The sequence below is a fragment of the Frieseomelitta varia genome, unplaced genomic scaffold (genome assembly GCF_011392965.1).
Source record: "Frieseomelitta varia isolate USP_RPSP 00005682 unplaced genomic scaffold, Fvar_1.2 scaffold_298, whole genome shotgun sequence".
Lineage (NCBI taxonomy): Eukaryota > Metazoa > Arthropoda > Insecta > Hymenoptera > Apidae > Frieseomelitta > Frieseomelitta varia.
This window is the reverse complement of record NW_025110032.1, coordinates 776444-800790: the sequence shown is the minus strand read 5'-3', so window position 1 is coordinate 800790 and position 24347 is coordinate 776444. Positions and strand designations below refer to the sequence as shown.

Genomic DNA, 24347 nt, shown 5'->3' with positions numbered 1-24347 from the left:
ATTTTCTGTGTTTGTTACAAGATTGCTGGAACTTTGTACAGCACTTATCAAGAGACGAAGAAAGTTACCCCGAACGAAAGTTACTTTTGCCAAAGAACGTTGAAACAGCTTTTAATTAAAAAGTTTAATGAATATTATGCTGAATTTATTGCATCTCCTTGCTGTTCCTATAGTCGAATGTGCAAACGTGTGACGCGAGAGAAAAATTTAATTACCTTCACCTCAACGTTAACCGACCTCTCTTACTTTTATTTTCAAGCGAGCACTGCACGGCATGGCGCAGCGTTGTTAAGTGTTAAAGAACAATTCGGATGTAATTCAAATCTGAAGACAACTGGTTGATTTCTTCGTTTTATGAAGCAGAACGGTATCAGATCGTCACAAATATCTGCCCAACACCGTAATCGAATGTGACTGTTCATCCGCGTTAAACTGCATTCTAATGACGATAAATTTTCCATGAACTTAGCTCCTGTAAATTGAACAGTTTACCAGCTCTTGATATATGCGATAATATCGACGTATAGTTGGTACCATATGTTTTCCAGAGCAAAGTTGATGCAGCCTGCTCATTTGATCGTGCACAAATAACAGCTAATCGGGCAATACGTTTAATAACTGTACCGATGTGTCATTGCACGTCCGCGTACGCAGGTTATTAATTTTCACGGTATAAATATCGGGGAATATCGGCCCGGGTTTTGCATGTTCTTTATTACTTCATCCTGTCATTCTTGAATTATTAATATCCGCGAAAGTGAAACGATAGGGGAGTTGCATGATGAAATTAACAAGATTTAACAGACGTTAATATACATACGTTGGTATAAGGATATTTCTGAAGTATCAATCACGAGTGTCATATTCTTGCTAAATGATCTCCTAATGGAGCAAGGGGCGAAATCAATGAATCTTGAAAGAACTTCGAATATAATCTGACAACTAATATTTAATTGACACTTGGCTGATAATATATCCTTTCAAATTACGTTTCATGTAATATTTTTTATTAATATTTGACAATTATAAATAGAATTGTATGATATAATCAGCCACTTTTTCTCGTCATTATTTAATCGAATTGTTACAATCGGTAAATGTTCAAGAGCAGAATTTTTACTAAAACACGTTGGCACGTACGACGACGATATCTTGGCAATCTGCCCTCATCTCTTTATTAAACGAAGCCAATCGGCCATAGCGAGAAAGATTATCGTGAATTGCTGAAACCAGTAGGGTTTCGCGTTAATCCTTTCTATACACCGATTTCTAACGCCCCATTAACGGGCCGTGGCACGATAGATTCGAAAAGGTGGCAAGGATTCTGGATCGATCAATTCAAAAGGGGAAAAAGAAGAAAAAGAAGAAGAAGAAAAAGGAGGAGAAGCGAAAAAGAAACGCTTTTTCACGGCCGCGGTAGAACGAACCGTGTAAATTTCCACCTCGAACCCCGTCGACGTTTCTCATTAATCGCTGATCGATCTTCTTGCTGGGTGATTAACGTTCAGCATCGTCAGAGGGAAGGAAGCACGCCGGTGGTGGTGAAGATGAAGAGAAAACGGTTCGAAGAGAAGAAAGAACAATCGAGCGGAAAAACAGAGGAAGAAACGGAGAAAAAGCACAAAGCAGCTCATTCTAGATGGGTCGGATAGATTTGTAGATTTGGTTAATGAAAAGTGTGGGGAAAACCGAGGAAGAGTGAATACTGGTATAGATTGCAGACGAAGAATAAGTCACACTCGGTTCTTTCAGCGGTTTTCGACAGATACATTAACACTTAATTTCCTGTTAATAAAATTGTTTCTTTTTTTTTTTTTTTTAATTTTGACATTAGAGCGCAATTCGGAAATATTCAATATCTCCGAAATTATTGAATTATAATTGACAATAAAATTTTTAGCAATGTACACGGTATAATGTTCATCAACAGGAATAATCAATTTTAAAATGACATATTTTTCAAAATGTCAGCTGCCATAATATTGACGAAATACGATTTTGACGAAACTTTATACTTTCAAAAGTAATCTATTTATAAAATTATACTCTCAAGTCTAACGAAGTTGTTTCCACTTTCAACTATTAAATTAAATTAAAATATTATTTTTCGAGCAAGATTAAAATAAGAGATGTCAAGCCTTTGTCCTGTTAATGAGGATCTAGACAGGGTGGGAAAATAAAACAATTTGCAGCTGGCGACGACGTTGTTCATGATTTAATACGCCAATGTTATTTGTCAGGGTTACTTGAGGTTGTACTGTGAGCTATGACAAGCTGCTCCAGCCGTAGCAAAACTGAATTTACATTGGCAGAGGGGAATGTTACGCATATGGTAGAACGAACAGGAACATGTACGTTATGAGATCCTACAACATGGAGGACTGGTGAATTCCGAAAGGTATTGTGGGGAAACTCGAAAAGCGATAGTTAGAGGGTGGTATCCAATGTGGTAAAGCGAGAGTACGTTATTTCCTGATACGACGATAACGAAGCAAATATTTCAGAAATTTTGGATTTCTTCGATCACGTAGAATCGTTGTACACGTCCTGTACGAGTTCCTTGAATAATTTCCATCGAAATTTTTATACAGTAAGAAAATTCTAATTTTGTGTGTGAGATGTCAACAATAAATCAAAACAATCAATTTGTTATTTTTCGTGAAAACTTTATTAATTTATGTTTATAGTATATTTTTAAAGTTTTATAATTCAATCATTGATAGTTCTTTGTATATTCAATAAGTGAACCCTGCCTTCAATTATCATTAAAATGCAATAAAAGAATTTGACTTTGAACGGTACTAATATTTGGTAAATACTGTACAATGCAGCTTCAATCAATTTTCATTTAAAAAAAAAAAGAAAAAATCTTTAATAACGCTTCAAAAAAGTAGTCCACTTTGTAAAATCATCAAACAATCAACTCTTTTAATTAATCTTTTATATAAAGTCTCTTATGTGAAGTTTCTTTTACTTTTTGAAAAGGAAAGAGAAAAAGAAAAGAGCCGAAAAGTGAGGCTCAGTCGCTCGGAATTTCCAGCGGGCTCATCGTTAGTCGGCCGAGGAGAAAGAAAACGCTAATTCGACGGGAGAGGTGTGAATTGTTGGACGAAGATTGCGCGGTGGCCGATAATTCACAGAACGTAGTGAATTATCGTCGTAACAGTTATCCGTCTTCAGCGTGTCACGTAACTATGCACCGCCAGCCCACGGAGGTATTGGGGCATAATAAGGAGACACGCGGCATAATTTCCTCCCACTCGGGGTTCCGGCGAGCCCCATCGCTCTCCGCCCCCGAAGTCATAATGAATACGCGCTTTGCGGTTGCATAGCTACGTCACGTGTCACTGGGGGGGAAACTTTGAACGCTCCTCGTCGTGAAACAGCAGTCACACACGTCACGTTACAACGGCCTTATGCCGTTCGTCTGCCGCTCTAACGACGCCGCCACCAACGACGACGACGACGACGACGACGACGACGACGACTATAACGAACGCGAAGACGAGCGAGAGAACACGGAACGACGAACGAAGAACCCTCGAGAACTCGAAGCCAAGGACTCCGGGGTTCTTGTCGTGTACAACTCGCGCTTTCTGGAAGAAAGCCGGTTGCGCACTTTAAATTTCACCGGTGCCGCTTTTCACCTCGCCGAAGGAACGTCACGTCTCTTTTTCTCTAACTCTCTCGTTGTCGCGTGTTTGTTCTTTTTATCTACGTACGTACGTACGTGTGAGATCTTTGCCCGTCAGGCTGCTGCTTATTTTGCTGGATTTAGATTAGTTGCTGTTTGTACTATAAAATCTTAATACTCGAACGTGTAACGTCGCCAGAATGGAACGTCTGTTAATAGCTCGGATAGTGATTAAACGGAGAAAATGAAAATTCACTGTATTAACTTGAAAGAGGTAGCAACTGTTGACGAAGAAATCAGGGGAATTTGTAAAAGATGCTCGTTGCGGTGAGGGTGTCTAGCTTAGTGATAAATTGAGAGTAGTTCGAAGATATATTTAATTGAAGCAAGTTCTAGCTGCGATCGATTGCATCTAGTGATTGATTATTCCGTTGCACTGTCTATTGACAGATAGTGATGTATAATCTGTCTATTGGCAAATCAGCCTGAAGAGGTGAACTTGCTGTAAGTTTATAATCTGTTCAAGATGCTGTGTAATTAATCGTTATTTTCTGTCCATTCGTGTCCAAACGATTATACTTTGTTCTCCAGAATATTATTTGAGATGTGTATTTGGTAAAATAACAGTTATTGATATTTTTGTTATTTGGCATTTTCTTTCAGTAATAGTTTATCAATTACTGAAATAAAATACTTAATGTTTTCCACGAAATAAAGTGATCATTTACAAAATGACGATAACACTTTTAAACCAACGCACCAAATTAATTTCGCATTCACTCGCTTCATTCGCAAATAATACAAAAATCGAAATGATCGAGATTTGCACGAGTTCGAAAATTTCCAAAATTAACTCTCGCGCGGAAAAAAAATTTCATTTATCTCCGCACGCAAGTCTATTTCTGCCAAACCACTTTCCAAATTCAATTTTCCCGCAAACGAAAATTCACAGTGGAGAACTTTTATTTTATATTTTCGATTCATTTTTTCCTTCTATTTTTTTTTTTTTTTTTTTTTTTCATCCAGAATGAATCTTTCCACGAAACGTTTCTATAATATGTTCGTTCCATAGAAAATTCTGTGTATTACAACGAAATTGGGCAACAAGGTGTTGCATTGTATTTACGATAAACAGCAGTGTCGACTTGCGTCACATAGAAATGGTCACTTGACTAATGTTCAAAGTTCAGACTAATGTTAGAGGCGAGGGTGTTGGGCCACGTCATGTTTGAGTTTGTGTTGGAATACATTACACTTGCTTGAGGTGTTAAATCTATGACAGACAGGTAAGGATAGATGTAGGATGCACGTTATATCAGAGGCGTGTCGAGGTTAAGGTGTTAAACTCCTGTTGAGTTTATGCTAAGGTGCCGAGTCTCTAGCAGATTTACTTGGACAGGATATAGCGTTAAATTCGTATTAGACACATTAGGTTGTCGTGAGGGATGTGCCTGAGTACAGTCATTAAATCTAAATTAGGAATTGTCTGCCGGATTAGAACATTACGTTAGAACTCTGGCCCCGGTGTGCCCGGGGTTTGATTTACAGTTCACTATCAGCGGATTGAAATTATTAGGCTTGCGATCATTTCGGTTAAGATCAAAGAATTGAGACCAATGGCAATAAGTCACGTATAATTGAAAATTGAACACGAACAAAATTTGCGTGAAATATCTCTTCGTGTGTCAAACGCTCGTTCGTTTTTCATTCTCTTTCGTCGTCGTCGCGACTTTTCTATCCCGAGGTGACGGTGATATTTCCAATTTATTGTTCTTTCCGTTCATTGCCGAAGTTTGAGACGTTCTTGCTGTGAGTTGGAGCTCACCCAGGATTCGTGCTGTTTGCGTGTTGCCTTTCGTTCGCAGAACAATAGGCCGCTACTATAAACGGAGAAAGCGAGAAACTAACCGAAGAGCATCCGGTTCCGGTGCTACCAATGGCCGGGCCTTTCAGCTCTTCGTCTACGTCCTAGCGTGTGTGAGTTATTACGCGTGACTCCTCAATTACTGCGAAGGGATAATCTGTCTTGTCTTTCCGCCATGGAAAGGAAAACCACAGATGGATGAGCCAACAAAATACCGTAATAATTTATCGTGTCACTGTGATTTGTACTTCCTTCGGGGAATATTAATATTTTTCATCTATAACGTGAGAAATATTTAGTATTTTGATTGCAGTATTAGAATATTGTTTAGGAAATAAGTGATAAAATATACCATATTTAGAATTATATTTGTCGAGAGCAATGAATGAATGTAAAATGCAGTTGAGAAGAGATATTATGCTTCAGAAGATATTACCAAAGAATATAAAATTTAATAAATAATGGACAGTTATATAGTATGATATTCTGGCATAACTATGATATAAATAATTATAGGGTAGATTTTTATATATAAATATATTATCATTGTATCGCCTTGAACGAAGCATTTACTTCCGTCCAAGTAAATTTTTATTTTAAGCTCGGTATATGAGCAACGTATCAGTTGAAAGTCGAACCTATTCATTTTCTGTTCGCGAATGAAATATTTAATTACGCTTAAGTTTCTTCTGCGAGAGCGACGAGTTCGTTCGTGAATTTGTCGAGCCAGGTGTAAAATGTAATTACGTTGACCGTTCAACGAAACTGCAAGTTGTTTCTTTCTCTGCTTTATCATCCAGCAAGTAAAAGTAACGTTCGTACGACCGAGGGTGGTTAATAAAGTCACTTTGAAATTTTTCAAGGAATCAGAACAACTGCGGGAAAGTCAGAGCTAGTTCAACTACCGGGGTAACGAGAATCTCTCCTCTTAATTAGAAGATTTTCTTAAGATTTTTCTCCTCGGAATAAGAGTGACAAGAAATTTAAATAAACTCTTCTCGGTGAAAGAAAGGGACGTTTTTTTCTAACGACAAAATATTTATATTGAATTCTCGTTTCGTAAAAATCTGCTATTAACAATGAACGATTATTCAACAATGAAATAGACTATCACGCGTGTGATTATTTGCAAGAGTAATTTAACATCTACTCTGTTTATTGCAGTAATAATTTGACGAACGAAATTTTCAAACGTTCAATACATTCAATACCGATACATTTTGTCGATTAACTACGATTAAACTGGATAGTTAAATTGTCTAATGACATAAATATTCCTACAGTTATTTTGCGATTTATACACAATGAAACCAACGTTCATTATTATAAAATATTTTAATCTTTGCTACATTTAATAACAAATATGATGAATAAATATCCTAATTGTATTTCACCCCTTCGTAATAATTTTTGAAGCTTTGTTTTTTTTTGAAACTTTGTTTAATAATTTTTGAAAATTGTTTCTTTATTTCAAATATAAATTTAAGGATAGGTTATCGCGTTTCTTTACAATACAATGAAATTTCATGCCTTTTATATTTTCATATTCCTAGTATTCACGAAAGAATAACTAGTGCCAACTTTTAATAATGTAAAAATGTACGGTGTACAGTAAAGTTTTAACGGGCCTCGCTATCGATTGTAGTCACGTCGATGTTCTACGGTTCGTAAAACAACGCTTGCAGCTGACACTTTTACACTTTGCTGCGGCTGATTGCAAAGTTGAACGCATTCTTTGACGCAGCTTTCCTCCTCTGTATCCTGATCGCGCTGATCTGGCCATTTAAATTTTTCGAAAGATCGATAGAAACGATTCGGCACGCTTGTGGAAATGTCAGGGAGTTAGAGCTTGATAGTTTGTACGTCGCTCGAAAGGAGAGAACGAATTCTGCCACGAAGAATATCATTGGGTTCGTTCAAAGAGATCAAGATAGAAGTACTTTCTCTATTGGTTTTCTCATTTCATTTAAAAAAAAAAAAAAAAGAAATTTTTGGAGAAGACAAATTAATTGGTTAATCAGATTTCCAAACTTGTTAGACGCAATGTCTTCTTTATTTACGAATCGTTTGCGTTTCAATCTATTAAGAAACGACTCGACTGACTCAATTTGAGAAGTATCAGTGCAGCCATCGAGCAAATTAATTTCACTGTGAAAGCTCATGTCGCGTACGTGCTTAAATCCTAGAATCCTATAAAAAGGAATAAAAAGGGAGTGTACCGCCCCTGGATCTGGTGGGACACGCGGCATTCGTTCGAAACAACTTCGACGGAGGCGGACGACGTTCCGTGGCCTGCAATAAACACTTCATTGCCGTTATAAAAATGTGATTAACAGCCGATGTTAAAGAACAATGGCGGCCGAGTAAGAGGAGAAACGCGCAAGGGGAGAACGGTGGAGAACAAATCGGCCGCGCGGAGCATCCGCGTGGAAATTAATTAGCAAGCCAATTTAACTTTAACGATCGTTCGATTGCGCCTGTTCGACTCGACAGACCTCCTGTGCGCTGTATACACACTAATAACGATTTTCGTCGAATGCAACCGTGCTACGTGTCTATTAAGAAACTTGATCAAGGTTCGTTTCTTCGTCTCCTGTTGATTTCCACCGACCAATCGACCAACGAAAAATCTCGCGCGTGCCTTTCGACCTTTTCTCGATCTTCTTCTCCCTCGTAAAATGTTCCCTCGGACATTGGAAAACGTTCTTCCGTCACGTTATTTCTTTCTACTCTTTTTTCCCTCCCCTTCTATTTTCTCCTCGCGAGCAAATAGAAATATTTATCTTCCGAGCGAATTCTATCGGGGCACGAAATCGTCCTCCGCGATAATTGCAACGATTCAAGAAATTGTCGGCAAACCTTGGTACCCTGGCACGTAGCACGTTTGTTTAAGGTTTCTCATGGAAATTTATCGACCACGCCGGCCGTTGCTCTTTCACGCGGTTACTTCGCGGCCTTTCGGAGAAAATTGTATGTATTTTGGAGGAATTGCCGGAACTCAGTGTTCTCGGGGTGAATCTTTTATTTATTAGGCGTCTCGCGCGTTTACGTAACGCGAACTGCGAGAAATGAACGTAAGTGTAGAAATATACGGAGCATGAATTGTAAAGTACAATAAATTATAATAAAATAATCTTTACATCTTTACGTTGTACGACAGCTTTTTTTTTTATCAATCATATTGCAATTTTTTATTCAGATTTCACTGTATTTTCGTAGATAGTTGATCGCTAGAGTGCAGATTTTTGCAATTTGAGTTTTATCGAAAAATTCACTTTATCTCGGATTCTCTACAACTAGAAAATAATCTTCGGGTATCTTCTGACTCTGATCCTCGGCAAATATTTAAAGCTCTCCCTCTCCGCTCCCCTTTCCCCCAAAAGAAGCACACGCGTGAACGACTGACTCAGTGTTTGAACGTTAAATATAATTGAAACAGATCAAATATACCGAAAGCATATGCGCAGAGACGAAATTTCGACCACGGGGGTGGAAAAAATCATTTTATCATGGAGCGCGTTTTCAAAGGGATTACGATTCATACCGGGCGCGCTCTATGGTAACGCGAAATCAAAGTTAACGAACCAATGCCTTTTTATTTCAAGCCAAACAGGGAACGACTGATGGTACACCCATGCGTTATCTTAACGAGAATGAATCAAATTCTAGGCAATTTCGCGCCGATCCGTATTTTATATCTCTAAGCGGCTTCGGCATAGTGGGTGAGATCGGTGCGGTTGCGTTCATCGCATTTAAACGGATCAACGAATCGATGAAACTGAAATTTTTATCGGGGTATCGAGTCTTGTAGCTGACACGGCTTCAAAGCCCCCGGAATAGTTACGGTAAATTGTTTTTCAATTGGGATAACCTCAAACTCTCGTGCAATCGTAACGGATCTGAAAAGCTTTCGATGCTCTCGTAGATAATTGTTTATTTAAATGCCACGGTATTGTGGCTCGAGGAACTATTCCAATACACGTAGGCTCCTCTTATGATCGTACGGAATATTTGGAAATTTTACTAGCACCATTGTACGATTCGATTATCGTTACGTGCATAACGCGAAAATGTAGAAAATATTCAAAGCATTATCATGATTTCATTGGCGACGTGCAAATAAATTTGGAAAAAGAATCGAGATATTTAGAAGAAATATCTGTCGTTCGAAAATTGTCAATTAATAGAAGTTTCGAACAAATTTTGTTTCTTTTCTCTCAGTGAAACGTTGAAATGCTAAATTTCAAATCATTGCGAACCGTTTTACTTCTCATTTAGGTCAATTAGGAAAGATTAAAGCAGATTGTACCGAAATTGACTTGTATCTACCAACTCTTAATTTCATGATATAGATCCAAATATCTTCTAATTTTACACATTTTCAGATTGGTTTCAAATTATCCCATGATTTCAAATAACGATACTCATATAATCAACCAGACTGCAGATGTTTATTTTTGAAAATGGAGAACCTAATAATATGCAACAACGTATAAAAAAATTTAAAGTGGAGCATCAGTCATAATATTCAGCGTAAATTGAATTTCTGTTTCGATTTTATTTCTTCAATTATGTTCATTAAAAAAGTAAAAGTTTACGAATCTCCACGAACTGCAAAATTACGAAATATTTTCTATGGCGAATGTTCAAGTACAGTCTATATGAATGTATTTACAAATAAAGCGAGAGATGAGGAGAGAGAGAGAGAGAGAGAGAGAGAGAGAGAGATAGACAGGGGAATCGATGGTTGGTGGGTCAGTTTAACTGCTCTCTTCAACGAGATTTAGCTGGACTTGCATTCTGGTCAGTCGCGTATCCTACGACGTATTAGCCACGTGCAAACAATTATCCAGGTTTCAGCAAAAGTGCAGCTGCAGCGTCCCAGAATAGTAATAGAATATCGTGCAAATATTTGCGGCCGCATGAATCATAAAGTACGTCAGTCGAAATTTGCAAAGTTAATTAAATTTCCCTCGTTTCAATACACAGCCGGACGAGGCCGCGCAGCTTCCTCTAAACGAAATTTCCAACCAAGAAATTTTTATATCGGACGAACCACCCCCTCCCCCTCCACCCCCCGCTCCCCCTCCTGGTTCTCCACGCGGTCCATCAATCGAACGCTACACGGACCAATATTTTCGTTTACGTTTCATTTTTTTTTCTCCCCCTACCCTCTCTTGACTTCATATATAACGCAATTGCCGTTTTTCGTTTTGCTCGCATCGTAAGACGTTTGCAGATAAATGGGTTGTTCATTTCGTTTAGAAATTCAAGGGTGTTTAATTGTTGCGATCGTCGAGTCGTTGGGGATCTCAGGAACTTGTCTTGTGATTTGATTAATTAATTTTGGAAAGTTTCATTTAATTCAGTTTTATTATTATCCTCTAACTCTTGATCCTCTAACGTCGCGAGGAATGTAAAATCCAAGATAAAATGAGGTATATAAATCGTTACTTAACAGAAACCATGGTAGTTTATGATCCAACGATACTACTTGAAGTAGTATCGATTTCTGAATTTGATACAGCACAATAGAAGGAATAATATCCTGTGTAATTGACTTTTAAATGTTTCGTAAGAGAATATTCCTTACTTTTATATCTTTAGGAATTATTATTTTTAGAAATAACCTTCCCAATAATTTCTTGCATTTCAAAATATCACAGTAATTTTAGTACTCGTTAATAGAAAAGTAATTATTTAATTAGAAATTTAAATGATTCGAATTGTATTGTTGGATGTTTTGCTTCTGTACTTTAAGCTTAATTGTTATTTTTAGAAATAATGTTCTTAATGTCTTTATATTTAAAAATATCACAGAAATTTTGATACTCTGCGATATTAATAGGAAAGTAATTATTGGAAATTTAAATGACTCGAGCAAAAAGAGAAAACACTTTTTGGAAAACATAGTTTGAGCGATGACTGTGTCAGCTAATTTTAAATTTCATGTAACTAGAAATAACATTTATTTCTGACATGAATAGATGAAAAGAGAAATGCTTTAAAGAAAGATCAATTATTCTTCACTTTAAAATATTAATTCTTTGCTGAATATGTACGATCGTTGTACTATAATTGCATTAAACAGTGACCTATTTCTTTGCTTCTTTTAAACAGAATGCTCGAAATAACACTCGATACGGGGAACAAAAGACGAATAAACAAGAACGAAATTTATTATTCAAACTTATTATTATTTTATTCGCAACATCATTAAAAGAAAAATTTCTCTTTATATCAATAATTTTAACGATCTCAACATTCATAAATCAGTTTTGTTAACAGACATTAGTTCGTTCATAATACATAAAATACACGCTATTACGTCAATCATGAAATTTCTATTTTGAATTACAGCGTCCAATAATTAATCTTCGATTAATCTATTATTATTCGTGACCTTCTCCCACCTCTCCAATAACTTATTTATTTAGTATCCGATATGATACTCCTTTCTCCTTTTCTGTGTTAAACGTAAATTTTTCATTTCTCTTCTGTTGAGAGATTAAGCATCATCCAAGCGAACGAATTAATTTCTTCATTGATTCAAAGAATGCAATTCATCTGTTCCATCTAAATGTTAAGAAAACTTTTCTAAAGTACGTCTATTAAAACTAAATTGAATAGTGAATTGAGTAGCTATCTTTCTATGAAGTTCTAACTTCATAAAAATAACAATTTGAACAGCAGTTTAAAATATAGGCAATTTTTCATCGAACGAATACTTTCGTCTGTCTGTGTGGCCCGAGTTCACCGCGTTGTTCAGGACCACGGCTGCCGAACATCGTGTAAGAATCCATCCACCCCGCCGTGGACACGCGCCCCCATTTGCATAACAGAAACGCGTGGTGAAATGAAGATTGGTCCGCGTTGTGTAACACCGCGTAGCCAGCAACTCGCAGTGAAAGAGAAAGGAGTTTCTCTCATTCGCGTGCTCGCGAATAATTAGCGGACCTGGCCGTGACATGAAGTTTCAAACTGTCGCTGACTGGCCTCCTTCAGTTGCCACGTTGTTGCACGTTTTATTATCTCTCCGCTCCGGGGAAGGATCTTTCGCGCTGTTGTTGCGGAATTAGGTTGCCAAACCGTCGGCCTTCTTTTAATCTCGATTTTACGCACGACGAAGAAGTGGAACGTTGAATAAAAGGTAACGAGAACAGTATCGCGAGGATAAAGAAAAAAAGTGTCGAATCCATATTACGTCGATTGGTTTGATTCGTATTAATTCAATGGAAAAGCAATGCTTTGGGAAAATTTATTCACATTCTGTCCTCTTAATAGTTTCTAAAATTAAATAACTTTGAAATTGTTTCAATTTGTCGTGGCCGTGTCATTGTGAAACCAGTCACGCTCGTTGCATTGTTCGAGAACAAACGATAAAGTAAAGATTTATTAAAAAGTCGAAGGCAAGAGATATTTTTTGAAATATCTTTACGCTCGAGAGTGAGAGAGAGAGCGTAAGTTTGATTTGAAAATGGTAGTACCGAAATTGGTGAGCGGTGCATTGAATTTTAAAATTGCTCCCCGGCAAAAGACGGAAAATATGACTTATCTCGACTTTCCCCTGTGGCTTTCATATATTATAAGACAGATACTGCGGAACCGCGGTTTTGAAACAAACCGAAATGAAATATTACTACGATGTACTTGTTATGCAAGAGATGGTTTAGTAGTATTGGTAAGAACTATTCCATGTAATTTTAGTTCGTGCCTAGTAGCTACCATCGGTCGCAGTCCTCTGATGGGACGATTTCTTACGGAAAATGAGATGGAGAATTACCTATAGACGCAGCGTACCGTTAACTATAGTAATTTCAAAATTAGCAATTCTGTAAATATCACCGGGTCCCGTTAAAGATTTAAAAGTTGTTCCAAAAGTAGAATCCTCGGGCATTACTAAACATTAGACCTGGAAAGTTGTCGCTGTGAAGTTTTCTCGACATTAGAGAGTCTCGCGAAGTAGAATTCAATGACGTTTCATCGGGAGTTAGAAACTGAATTCAATTTTATCTTTAAATTTAGACATCGAACTTCCTCTGGCATTGGATACGATATTAGAAATAGTCTTTCTCGAATAAATTTCACTGAATTCTCCAATTTTATACATATTACACATGTCATTCGAACTCTACAACGTGCGCATACATCAATCTTGTATCGTAGATTTAAATAACATTCAATTTTAATTATGTGATCTTTTACTGTTGTATTGTACTATTGTTGTATCGTCTCCTTGGAAAAATGATATGCTTTTTCAAAAATCAAACGATAATCAAAAATACAATTAATGATGAAGAAATATTCTGTGATGAAAGAGTTTTATTTTAAACATAATAAATGAATTAGCTATATAAATTAGACGATTTAATAAATTTAACCAATTCCATTTTCATTTATAAAATATCTAATATTTAATTTACTAGATACTGATTCAACTTTAATCAAATTTCTATACTTTTCAAAATTTCAGGATAGTTGTAACGCTGTCTCACGTGACACTATCAAAAAAATTTCGAAGCTTATACAATATAATTGTTCGACCATCTTCGTGTGTAGAGATACACAGATCGTGTAATTCCGGGTAAGAATGCTAATCATTCCGTTGAAACGACACTGATGAGATATAAATCAACGTAACCTGGTATTTATAGAAGGGGGAGGGTCTAATTGATCGCGAAGAAACGAAATTTCTCCTCGCGGAAAAGAATTCCGCGCATTACGTTTCTACGCGTCCCATTTTAATTACATCCTTCCGCTGCTTTATGCTCGTGACGTCCACTTAGTCATGCTTTCTTCTCTTTCAGTTCCATTCGGTCATTGGTCATTAAAAGCGGAATATTAATTAATCAGGGCTTGCGTTCAACGTTGAAATTATCTTTGCCGCCTAGCTCTACGTTTTTACGAACGTTTGCTCCTATCTTTGCTCCTTGAATGCGTATACCTTCGAAAGTGATTGAATAACATTGAACAACACCACAGAACAACAGCAATGAAATGTTTTCAAATTTAATGATACAATTAATATCATTTCGACTATAGTGGGACAATATTTAGGGGTACAAAAATATTAAGAGTGGATGAAATTTTACTCGGATATATTTGTACGTCATTATATTTACTGTGACATTTGTATGCTGATTAATTAGGTCAGAATATATAAAATTATTCAGTTAACAATTCTCGAATGTAATTCTAACGTCATTTTATTTCAATCTACGCTACTTACGTTCTTCTATTATTTTAATATTTAACATTTAAATTCACATGTATTGAAATTAAATATTTGAAATACGAAATACGAATTTCAGTATTTTTACATTTAAAGTGTAAGTTTTTCGAGTCGGGTTGCTTATATTTTTTTGTCTGTATATTTAACATTTAAATTTACGTATCTTGAATCAAGATAAAGACACTTCGATTAAACGCAAAAAAATTTCAAGTATAACTTGACTAATCTGTCCACTGCTACGACAACTATGACTGGAAAAACAGGTCATTGGAGTTGTATCAACTTGGTAGCAAAAACCCACTACATGTATTGTACAATGCGCGGCCGTGTGACGGCATTATTTCGTTTCACGGTAGAAGAAGAGCGATAATTTAGGCAAATGATTTCAACGATGGACAAATTAACGCGGTTCTTCTCGCGGTCGTTAACGATACTTTATCGAAAGTCTCCGTATAGAATGCGAACGTTAATCTATGCAAATCTCTTGGCTGCGTTGTATTTAAACAGGACTAGGACAAATTTTAGTGGGGCTTTTAATTTAAAAGTTTGGCTGCCCGGGGAATTTGGACCAGTGAATTTCAATGCGCCGCTCCAACGGCGTCGGTACAAATTACACTTTGTTTTTTCACGCTCCTTTGAAAATGTCATTCTCTCTCTCTCTCTCTCTCTCTCTCTCCCTCTTTCTATCTCTCGTCGACAGTACGAGAAAAACGAACGATCGCGACCTACATAATAATTTGCGATAGTTCAACAATGATGCTCCCGAAAGTAGCGTTCGCGTAATTGCTCATTGTTCCGATTCAAACCTCGTCCTGATCGCGAGCGTGCTGACGAGAGACGTACTTCTTCGAATCGCTGCGCGCCAGCTGAAAATGTTCTCGAAAATTCTGATTTTATTTTTAATAGGAGTTGGTTGTGTGATATACCTGCAACAGATCGATTGATAGTTGATTTTCAATCAGAATCCTTTCAAATGCCACAGTTTATTAAAAATTAAACACTGTTAAAGTATTTGAAATTAAGATAAGTTTCATACCATTGCACACAAGTTGACTGTGGATGTTTATGCGTACATATGTCTACAATAACATGTAAAATAATATGCTTTGTACATTTTTGTTTTGCTTTACGGTGTCACAGATTAATAAAATTATTAACTACGATTAGGTGACACTATACGCCGTAGTATATATAATAATATTAATACTATTTATTACTTTAATGTTTCTGGCACAATTTTCGTGCATATTTGCAAATTTTACGTGTATATTTGCAAATGCAAAAAGTATATGCAAATATGGACGAAAAATAGACGAAGTATGCTGTATGAAAAACAGAAAAAATATTTTCATATTTTTCGTGCATATTTGCGTATATTATGTACTATAAACATCTGCAATCCAATTGTAAATATCATAAGTACTAATATTGCTGTTAGAATATATTCTAGTAAAATATTGAAACGTATATATTTAATACTTAATGTAACATAAGTAATTCAATTGAATTATTAATTAATATATTTTCAATACTAAACGACAAACTTTCCAATTGTTTATTTTTCAGTATCGTGTTTTCACAAAAGTCGAATAAAAAATTGAGTTCAAACGATTTTAATTTCTCACCGACAAGTGATATTTTATACGAAATTTAACTCGAATATACGAGAAATGGATAATGGAGCGAATTAATTATAAAACGTTTGAATAATGAATATTCGATTATACGGATATTTCTAATTTGGATATTTGTGCGTTCTGAACGAATTAATTGAGATACCGGGGCGATGAAACAAACGCAAATTTATTCTGACGAAATTATCAAATTTCCCATTTAATTTATCGCTATACGTGTACAAATAATACGCACGTAAACGTAGCTAACTACGTTTTGAATTCTTGGTAATTTTGACAGCACCGGTGCTACGGTCAATCACTAGTAGGTCTGTCTACCACAAATCATTGACTCTCCAGAGGGTTGCTACCCCGGAGAGAAATCACGGCCAATTTCCAGGAACAATGTAGCCCTAACCAGAGCCCTAAATTTTTCTCTTCTAACTATTTTAAGACGAGAAAACCAGAATATTCGCTTCACGGCCAATTTTAAGAGGAGAAAACAATGTCTATTGTTACAAATACAAATTGCGATATTGAAAATAGTAATTAACTTTGCTCTTCATTTCATAAATTTTTCTTACCCTAACTTTGACATATTATTATCCATTAGTTCTAAATATCTTTTCGAATAAATATTTTAAACGCAAACCTGATAATGTTTAAATTATGTTCAATTAAAGAAAATTAATTTTTTGTTTCGTCGTTTCGACAAAATTTCAATGGAGAAAACAATTGAAATATTTCTCTATTGAAGTTCTTATGTTGCTTCGTTGATTGATAATTATTATTTATACACGCCAAGTCAGAAATGAAATTTTTAATGTTGAGAATACGAATGTCTGGGGGCGTGTAATCCCCGTGGCATTATTCTATTCGTCATTCATAGCAATTTTAGGAGATCCTTTCCGTTCAACGGCGCAGAAAGTCCTACTTCCATTGTGGGACAAAGTTATAGACCGACTTCTCGCGAGTGTTTTCCCCTCCCTGTATTCTACATTCCTATCTCGTTACAAAATTTTCCCTCTTTATTCCTCTTCAAGAGGATCCCATCCATCTCCGGAATCGCTACACCGTGTATCAAGTTATTATTAAAGGGGCCGCGATTGCTTGAATAAAATATCATTAAGCCCACCTCTTATTTCCGCGAAAGAAAATATCCATCTGCCGTTTCCATTATTACATTTAAAATTGTGTCGTATTTATCTCGCCCGTATTCCGTCACGTTATATTTTAAACAAATTTCTGCATCTACGAGAGGAAACGCATTTCTTGCGTTCAATAGAAATTAAATATTAATTTCGAAAGTTTATTACGCAGTAATTTATTACGCTAAATTGAAAATTCTGTCGCGTGTATTTGAAACATCTAGAAATGTCTACTGCTTCACAATTTCTCTCAGTCTACGTGGATTCTTCATCAATTATCTTTTTCTCTCGCGTTACCGTTCACCCGAATACTTATAATTTCGCTCGTTCATTTTTGTGAAAATAATTTCTACGCTTTATTATAAAATTCTGCGCGAGAATAGCGTGAAGTATAGACGAGAGGGTATAACGTACAAAAGGATTTAGCGTCTGTTGAAAATTTTTACTGAAATATGTGTTCGCGACGCTATGTTATATCTTCTGATAACAGTGATAACGTACCCAGTTTCAAGAAGCAGCTGCTATAATTAGTTCCATTCAAATCATTATTACTGCCTGTACAATAGTATAATACAAGCTTCGATATATTATACATATGAATGTGTATCATCTGTGTATAAATTTGTATACGAATGTGTATCATATATATTTAAATATATTTTTATGTGAAATGATTGTACATGTACTGAAACGGACAAATTTTAAGCTGCTTTTCCTAATTTTAGCTATTTTACTTTCGTTTCTTTTATAAAGGATTCTAAAAAAAAAACATACATAGTAGAAACAGCAGCGAAACAGCCAAAATCGGAGAAACCGCTGAAATAGAAATTTGTGGTAATTATAGCACATTTGTCGATGTAAACGTCAAGGTGGAAAATAGTGAAGTATTCAAAAGTTGTTTGTAACATTAATCGAAGCTATTCGTCCACCAAAAAATATCGTTCTGGCTTCGAACCAAGAAAGGGTTTAGACCCTTCTTGTGTAAGAAGTACCGCCACGGTGTACGCGTACACCGTACGTACACAAAGAAGGTTTTTGCAACGTGTACTGTGTTTTGGCTGCGCCTGTATTACTGACCTAATTCGCAGTTTACCTTTAAACGAACAAGCAAGCAAAACGAAATGCAAACTTGTTACATTCGCCTGTCTACGTCAAAGGTGGATAATTGTTCGTTGTATTATAGCCGAGCAAAAAGTAAAATTGTTTATCGTGTGTTGACCATTCACTCTTTCAACAGAAACGAAACCTTTGAAATGAGAAATCTATAGCTTTACGGACAAATTGAAACTTGTGTTTTGTGATGAGAAAGAAACTTGTTACCAATTTTTCAGTAATTTTATTCTTGAAATTGGTAATTATTATGTAATTTATATCGTAAAGAATAATTATGATTGAGAACATATTGATCTTGATAAAAAATACGCATTGCACCAGAAATTGTCAGTGAATGTTACTACGTGGATTTAGATGAATCTAAATGTTGTTAAAAATTCTAGATTCGCATTAACATTTTAATGCAATTAGACGTTATTTGAAAACGTCCAAGGTAATTTTCCACCGTGCACGAGCTACCCATAGTTCCCGGAATATCTGTTGTTATTTAGAACGACCCGTCCGTGTAGCTGTGGAAAGTTCTTCGCAAAAAGTTCAGGACGTCAAAGTTTACTTTGACTTGGAGTTTCAAATGGCCACGTGAAAGATTCAGAGAGAACTTTTCCGCTCTTCAATATGCATTAAATAATTCCTTGCTTAAATCGTAATTTTAAATGATATTTTCATAAATTGGGTGAATAATTCTAATCATTGAAAAATTATAAGAAAGCTCTTGGAAGAGTTGTAAGTAGATGTCAAATACTAAGATAATAAATAGATAAAAACTAGATATTAAATACCAGAGACCTGGTATAACAAAGTCCTAAAATTTAGATTAAAATTGTTTCAAAACTAATTTGACAAATTCTGCATTGTCAAATGCCTCCATGTTAAACATTTTTAATACCTCGATACCGGCGTATTTACACCGGGGAACAAGTCTCGCAATTTGCACGTTTCAAGCGGTTCAACCGCGCGAGTAATATTTCGACGATGGAGATTTAATCGAAGATTCAAAGGAGGAAAATAAACTGTCAATTACCGGGAACCGCGTTCAGGCGGTTACAGCCGGTAACAAGACGAATCAAATAATTCCGAGCAGCCATTAACGAGACTTTCAAGGCAAGAAAATTAATTGCAATGTCTTCCCTAAGCGAAAAAGGGAGTTCTCAAAGCGGCGTGTATATATCTATCCAACGAGAGACGTCGGATTTACATAATCGTAATGAATAGCGTGCAACACGCACACAACAAATGCATCCCTTTATTCCTTAATCCGTTTCTCCAGGTTCTTGCATTGTTTACCCATTTTCTCATTAATACTGCAAACAAGAGCAAATACCCCTGCAAATACCACGCGTCGTCGTGGGAATTATGTAACGTTCAACCCGCCGGTGTCTCGAAATATCAAAAATACAACGATCATCACGTCCGTTTAATTCCATTTATCCGCCAAGACCTTGGGGAACCCAAGACCTCGTTGTAAGTTTGCAGAAATGCGACGATCGAAATGACGTGAATGTTTCGTTTAAATGGTAAATCGGCAAATCGTGGTCGGTCGGACGATTGGAACGCTCACCTTCTGATCGATGAGTCGCTGCTACGACGACGAACGAGCTCCACAAGATCAGCTGATGCGTGGTTACCATCGTAGTCGTTTCTCCTGCGGGATTCCCCCCTTTCGTTTATAGAGTCACTCACACGCACAGCCGGAAAATGCACGCGAGCCGGAGTCCAGATGCAGACTGACTTGTCGTGCGAAGTCCTGCAGGAGCAACACGACACGCATGCGTCCTGGCTCCCACGTGCCTGTCTCTTTTCGTGTCTTTACTACTTACCGTGGGCGACACACTTGCCCGTGTTACGGACGCCTCCGTTCTTCCCGATCGTTCGCCGAAGATTTTCGGATATTTGTCGAGCGGATTGCAAAAACTACCGATCGCCTCTGAACAGTTTTCAAATATTGGAATTTTCATGCGACCGGAGGCTGTCTCGGTGATATTCGCTTTCTTTCTTGTTCATTGTCCTTGGGATAATTACATTGCGAGAAACGAGAGAATAGGAACATCCCGCGTGGTAATGAGAACGATCGCGGATGTTCGTAGTCCTTCTCTTTTTGAAACAAAAATCTCCTGTAATAGAAGTGTGTTGTAATTTTTACAATAATTACATACCTATATAAACAACCTTGCAAATATTGATAGACATTGTTCTTTTCGATGAGGGGACATAAAGTCTTTGATTTCGAAACGTTTCGAAATGAAATTACTGGTGGAAGGTATCGTGAAATATCTTCAGAGTGCAGAGAGTTGTTAATTGATGTGCGATTTTGACGTGAAGGGAGGAATTAAAGCGTGACGAGTCATGATGGAAAGCTGTGGAAGAAATTTTAGAAATGGATTAAAGGGGATGTTGTTAAAATAAAGTGTCATTATACATCTGAATAATGTGTATTTAAATTTGGTGACAATTATTAATTGATGGGTATTCGGGGATTGCTTCTTGCGTTCAGCAAAACTTAATAAATTGTTAAATAGTTGTATTATGCAAAAATTAACGCGCGCAATTTCTACAATCGAGTGAAGATCGATTAAATAATTCGATAACCTTACTTGCGTATAATTCGACAAACGTCAATCAACGAGATAGAGACTGATAATTTTCAAGAGTTTGTGCTTTCATGATTATGTAAATGATGTATACCAAATATTCGTATTTAAAAACGCGTAATAGAGATTTCTGTTTCTCGTAAATTATTCGGTTCGTTTTCGATGGAAAAATAATGAGAAATGATATACATTATAGTGATAGATATAATGACGTTTGAACAACATAATTAATTCTTCGTACATAATTAATCTCTTCTTTGAATCTCTTCGAAGATCTAGAGAACGCTTTTTCAAAATTAAAACGGTAAAACCAGAGCAATGTGATAAAATATTTCAAATAACAGAAAATTACAATTATTCGAAGCTCCAAGTTATTCGGAGAATGGCTGGAAATTAGAAAATACCTTGGTTTTTCGCAGCTAAAACAGCAAAACTGGGGAAGTAATAAAATATTTGGAATAGAGGAGAGTTATGATTCGCAGTTATTCGAAGAATCAGCCGAGAAACGCCGTTTTAACGAAGAGAACTCGAGTTCCTGACGCTATGATAATAATGCAGATTGCTTTAAATTTTGCACGACCTGCATTCTACCTATAAATATCACACTTGAAGGACTTAAACTGTAGAAATTACATCGCAAGAAGCATTGCGTCTGTGCTTGAAATTAGTTTGAGTCATATATATATATGCACATATATACATATATACATATATATGTGCATGCGTTATGAATCGAGAAAGTGAGAAACAGAGGCGAACGAGGTGGATAGAAAGAGAGAGAAGCAAGACTCGTTACGCAGAGCTAGATGTCACGAAACGCGGCCCAAAATCGCGAAACATAATAGAATTAATTTGGTAAGTTGTTAAGACGATTTCGAGACACGAGACTGTACTGTTTTGGATTTACATTTCCGAAATGGTGGCGACACTAAAAATATCACTGTCTCGCAAGCAGTTTATCAAAAATAGTAAATATTACAGTCCTGTGTCGAGAAGAAAGAAAACTTAAGATAAATGCATCTAATATCGTTTTGTCGCATTAGTGTATACAGCTTTATAACCAATACAGTAAATTAACAATCTTCGTTTCGAAAACATCGAAATCTCGATCTAAGATCTAAAGTCAAAAAGTAATTACTCCAATGGTAACACATCTAACATCTCTTCAAGATCCACATGTAATGTATCCAAAATCTGTCTTCGTTCCCTTCGAACGTCGAGTCTATCAACACAGTCCGCTTTCCACACTGCGTTGAAGAACGCAGTTTTTTCATAGAGTAAAAGAAGGGAAAGAAAATTGAGCGAAGAATTAGAAAAAAAAAGGACAGGGAGGTGGAGCAGGATAGGAAAATAAAGAGGAAGACGCGAAGAGGAGGGTGGCATAACAAGTGTGTAAACACATTCCACCAAACGAACGTCGTTAGCAAGAGAGATTCGCCTTGTGCCGACTTCTCTCTCGCGTTTGATATGAATTTTCCTATCCCTGTCGGCCGTCGGTCGAACGTTTTTTTCGTTTAGTGGATTCCAACAGGAAACGACGCGACGCGCGCTGAAAAGCACCGGCGACGTGGGTCTTAGGTGAGGGCGAAGTCAAACGAGAAAACTTTGCGGATTAAGCGCAATCAAGTACCGATAATTCCCCGATGAGTCGTGTCTCCTTCTAACGAAAGGGATGAACGTACCCTACGGGTCGTAGCGACTTTTGTACGTAGCATCTCGAATGACAGGACTGTTCGATGCTCGCAGCGACTACGCTGTTCGATTTGCTAACGAACGCAGCCGCGCACAAGGATTATCTATCAAATTGATCGAGAACGTTCTCTCGTCGTTTGGTCGATCGTTGCGATTACTTCAGTTATCAGTCGGAACACGGTGTTTCATTTTCTCAACGATGTGTTTCTCGCGAAGTAACGACGTTTGACGTACGTAGGTTGTTAGTCGAGTGAGTTGAGCTGAGAATCGATAGCATTCCGCGTTAGTTGCCTTTTAATTAGATTTTTGATTCGTGAAACTTCGTTTGATTGGTGATTTTCAATTCTGAGGTGGTTAATGCAGTTTGTAATTATTCAGGAGATTACTTAAATTAGCATATATCAAGATATGAAATAGATGCTTTTTGCGTGAGATTCTCTCTCTCTCTTGTTTTTTTTTTTTTTTTTTTTTTTTTTTTTTAGATGTATTGATTAAAGAAATTGATAAAGTGTTGCGTTTGATACTCTGAATTTATAGACTATGGTGGAAAAATAATTTATAGAAATATATATATTGAGAAAGAATTACATTTGTAACTCTTGTAACTTGTAACTTAATAACTTTCAAATTAGGTGACTTCTACTAAATATAGATTTTCATGGTCATTGCAATTTACGTTTCTTAATTATGGAGCTACGGTATCTATATAAACATTTTCAACGTTTCAATATTTCAATAACTGTATGAAACATAAATCCGAAATTGCAATAATTAGAATTCAAATTCCACTAATCGTACAAAGAAAAAAAAAATACATAAAAGAAATTGTTATTAACTATAACAATATGTAACGTTATATTTCATAAAACAAAATAGATTTGATTGTCATGAAATAGAATAGAAAAATGTTTAAGATTTTTAAACATTCAATTTTCTAACATTCACGTTTATTTAGACATGACAAATCCAGAATATGGATGGAAATTTAATGAAATCGTCGTTCAACTTGCTTTGAGTGTAGTCATACTGCATTATGATGACAAAAGTACTTTTCATCCTGAATCCGTTTATTTTATACAGTTCGACGGGAAATGGATTACATAATGCAACGTGAATCCATAAACACGGTAATGCACAGATAATTTACAAGCAATGCACTTTCGATGCACAAGTGAAAATATATATTTTCAGATTTAGATTATATTTACAGATGGTCTACGAGCATTATTTACGCTCTATACAGCCACCATCGGTCTTAATTATTGAGTACACGTACGGTATTTACGGCCAAACATTTTCGAAAACAACTCCTGTCATTGCAAATAAATATTCCTTTCCTTTTCGTATAAATGCAAACACGCACGCGCACACACACGCAAAAAAAAAAAAAAAAAAGAAAGAAAAAAGAAAAAGAATTAAATAAACGGAGAAAAAATGTTAAATAAGCGACATAATTGAGCTAT

At 36.3% G+C, this 24347-nt stretch overlaps 1 protein-coding gene across 1 annotated transcript in view; it reads right to left on the bottom strand.

Moving 5' to 3' along the window:
- LOC122529590 (neurotrimin-like) overlaps positions 1-20293 on the bottom strand; it is a 404527-nt gene extending 384234 nt beyond the window's left edge. The window contains exon 1 of the mRNA XM_043655864.1: positions 20163-20293. Coding sequence (XP_043511799.1) covers positions 20163-20232 — 70 coding nt within the window. The 5' untranslated portion in view covers positions 20233-20293. The remainder of the gene's footprint in view (positions 1-20162) is intronic.
- Positions 20294-24347: the final 4054 nt, after the last annotated feature.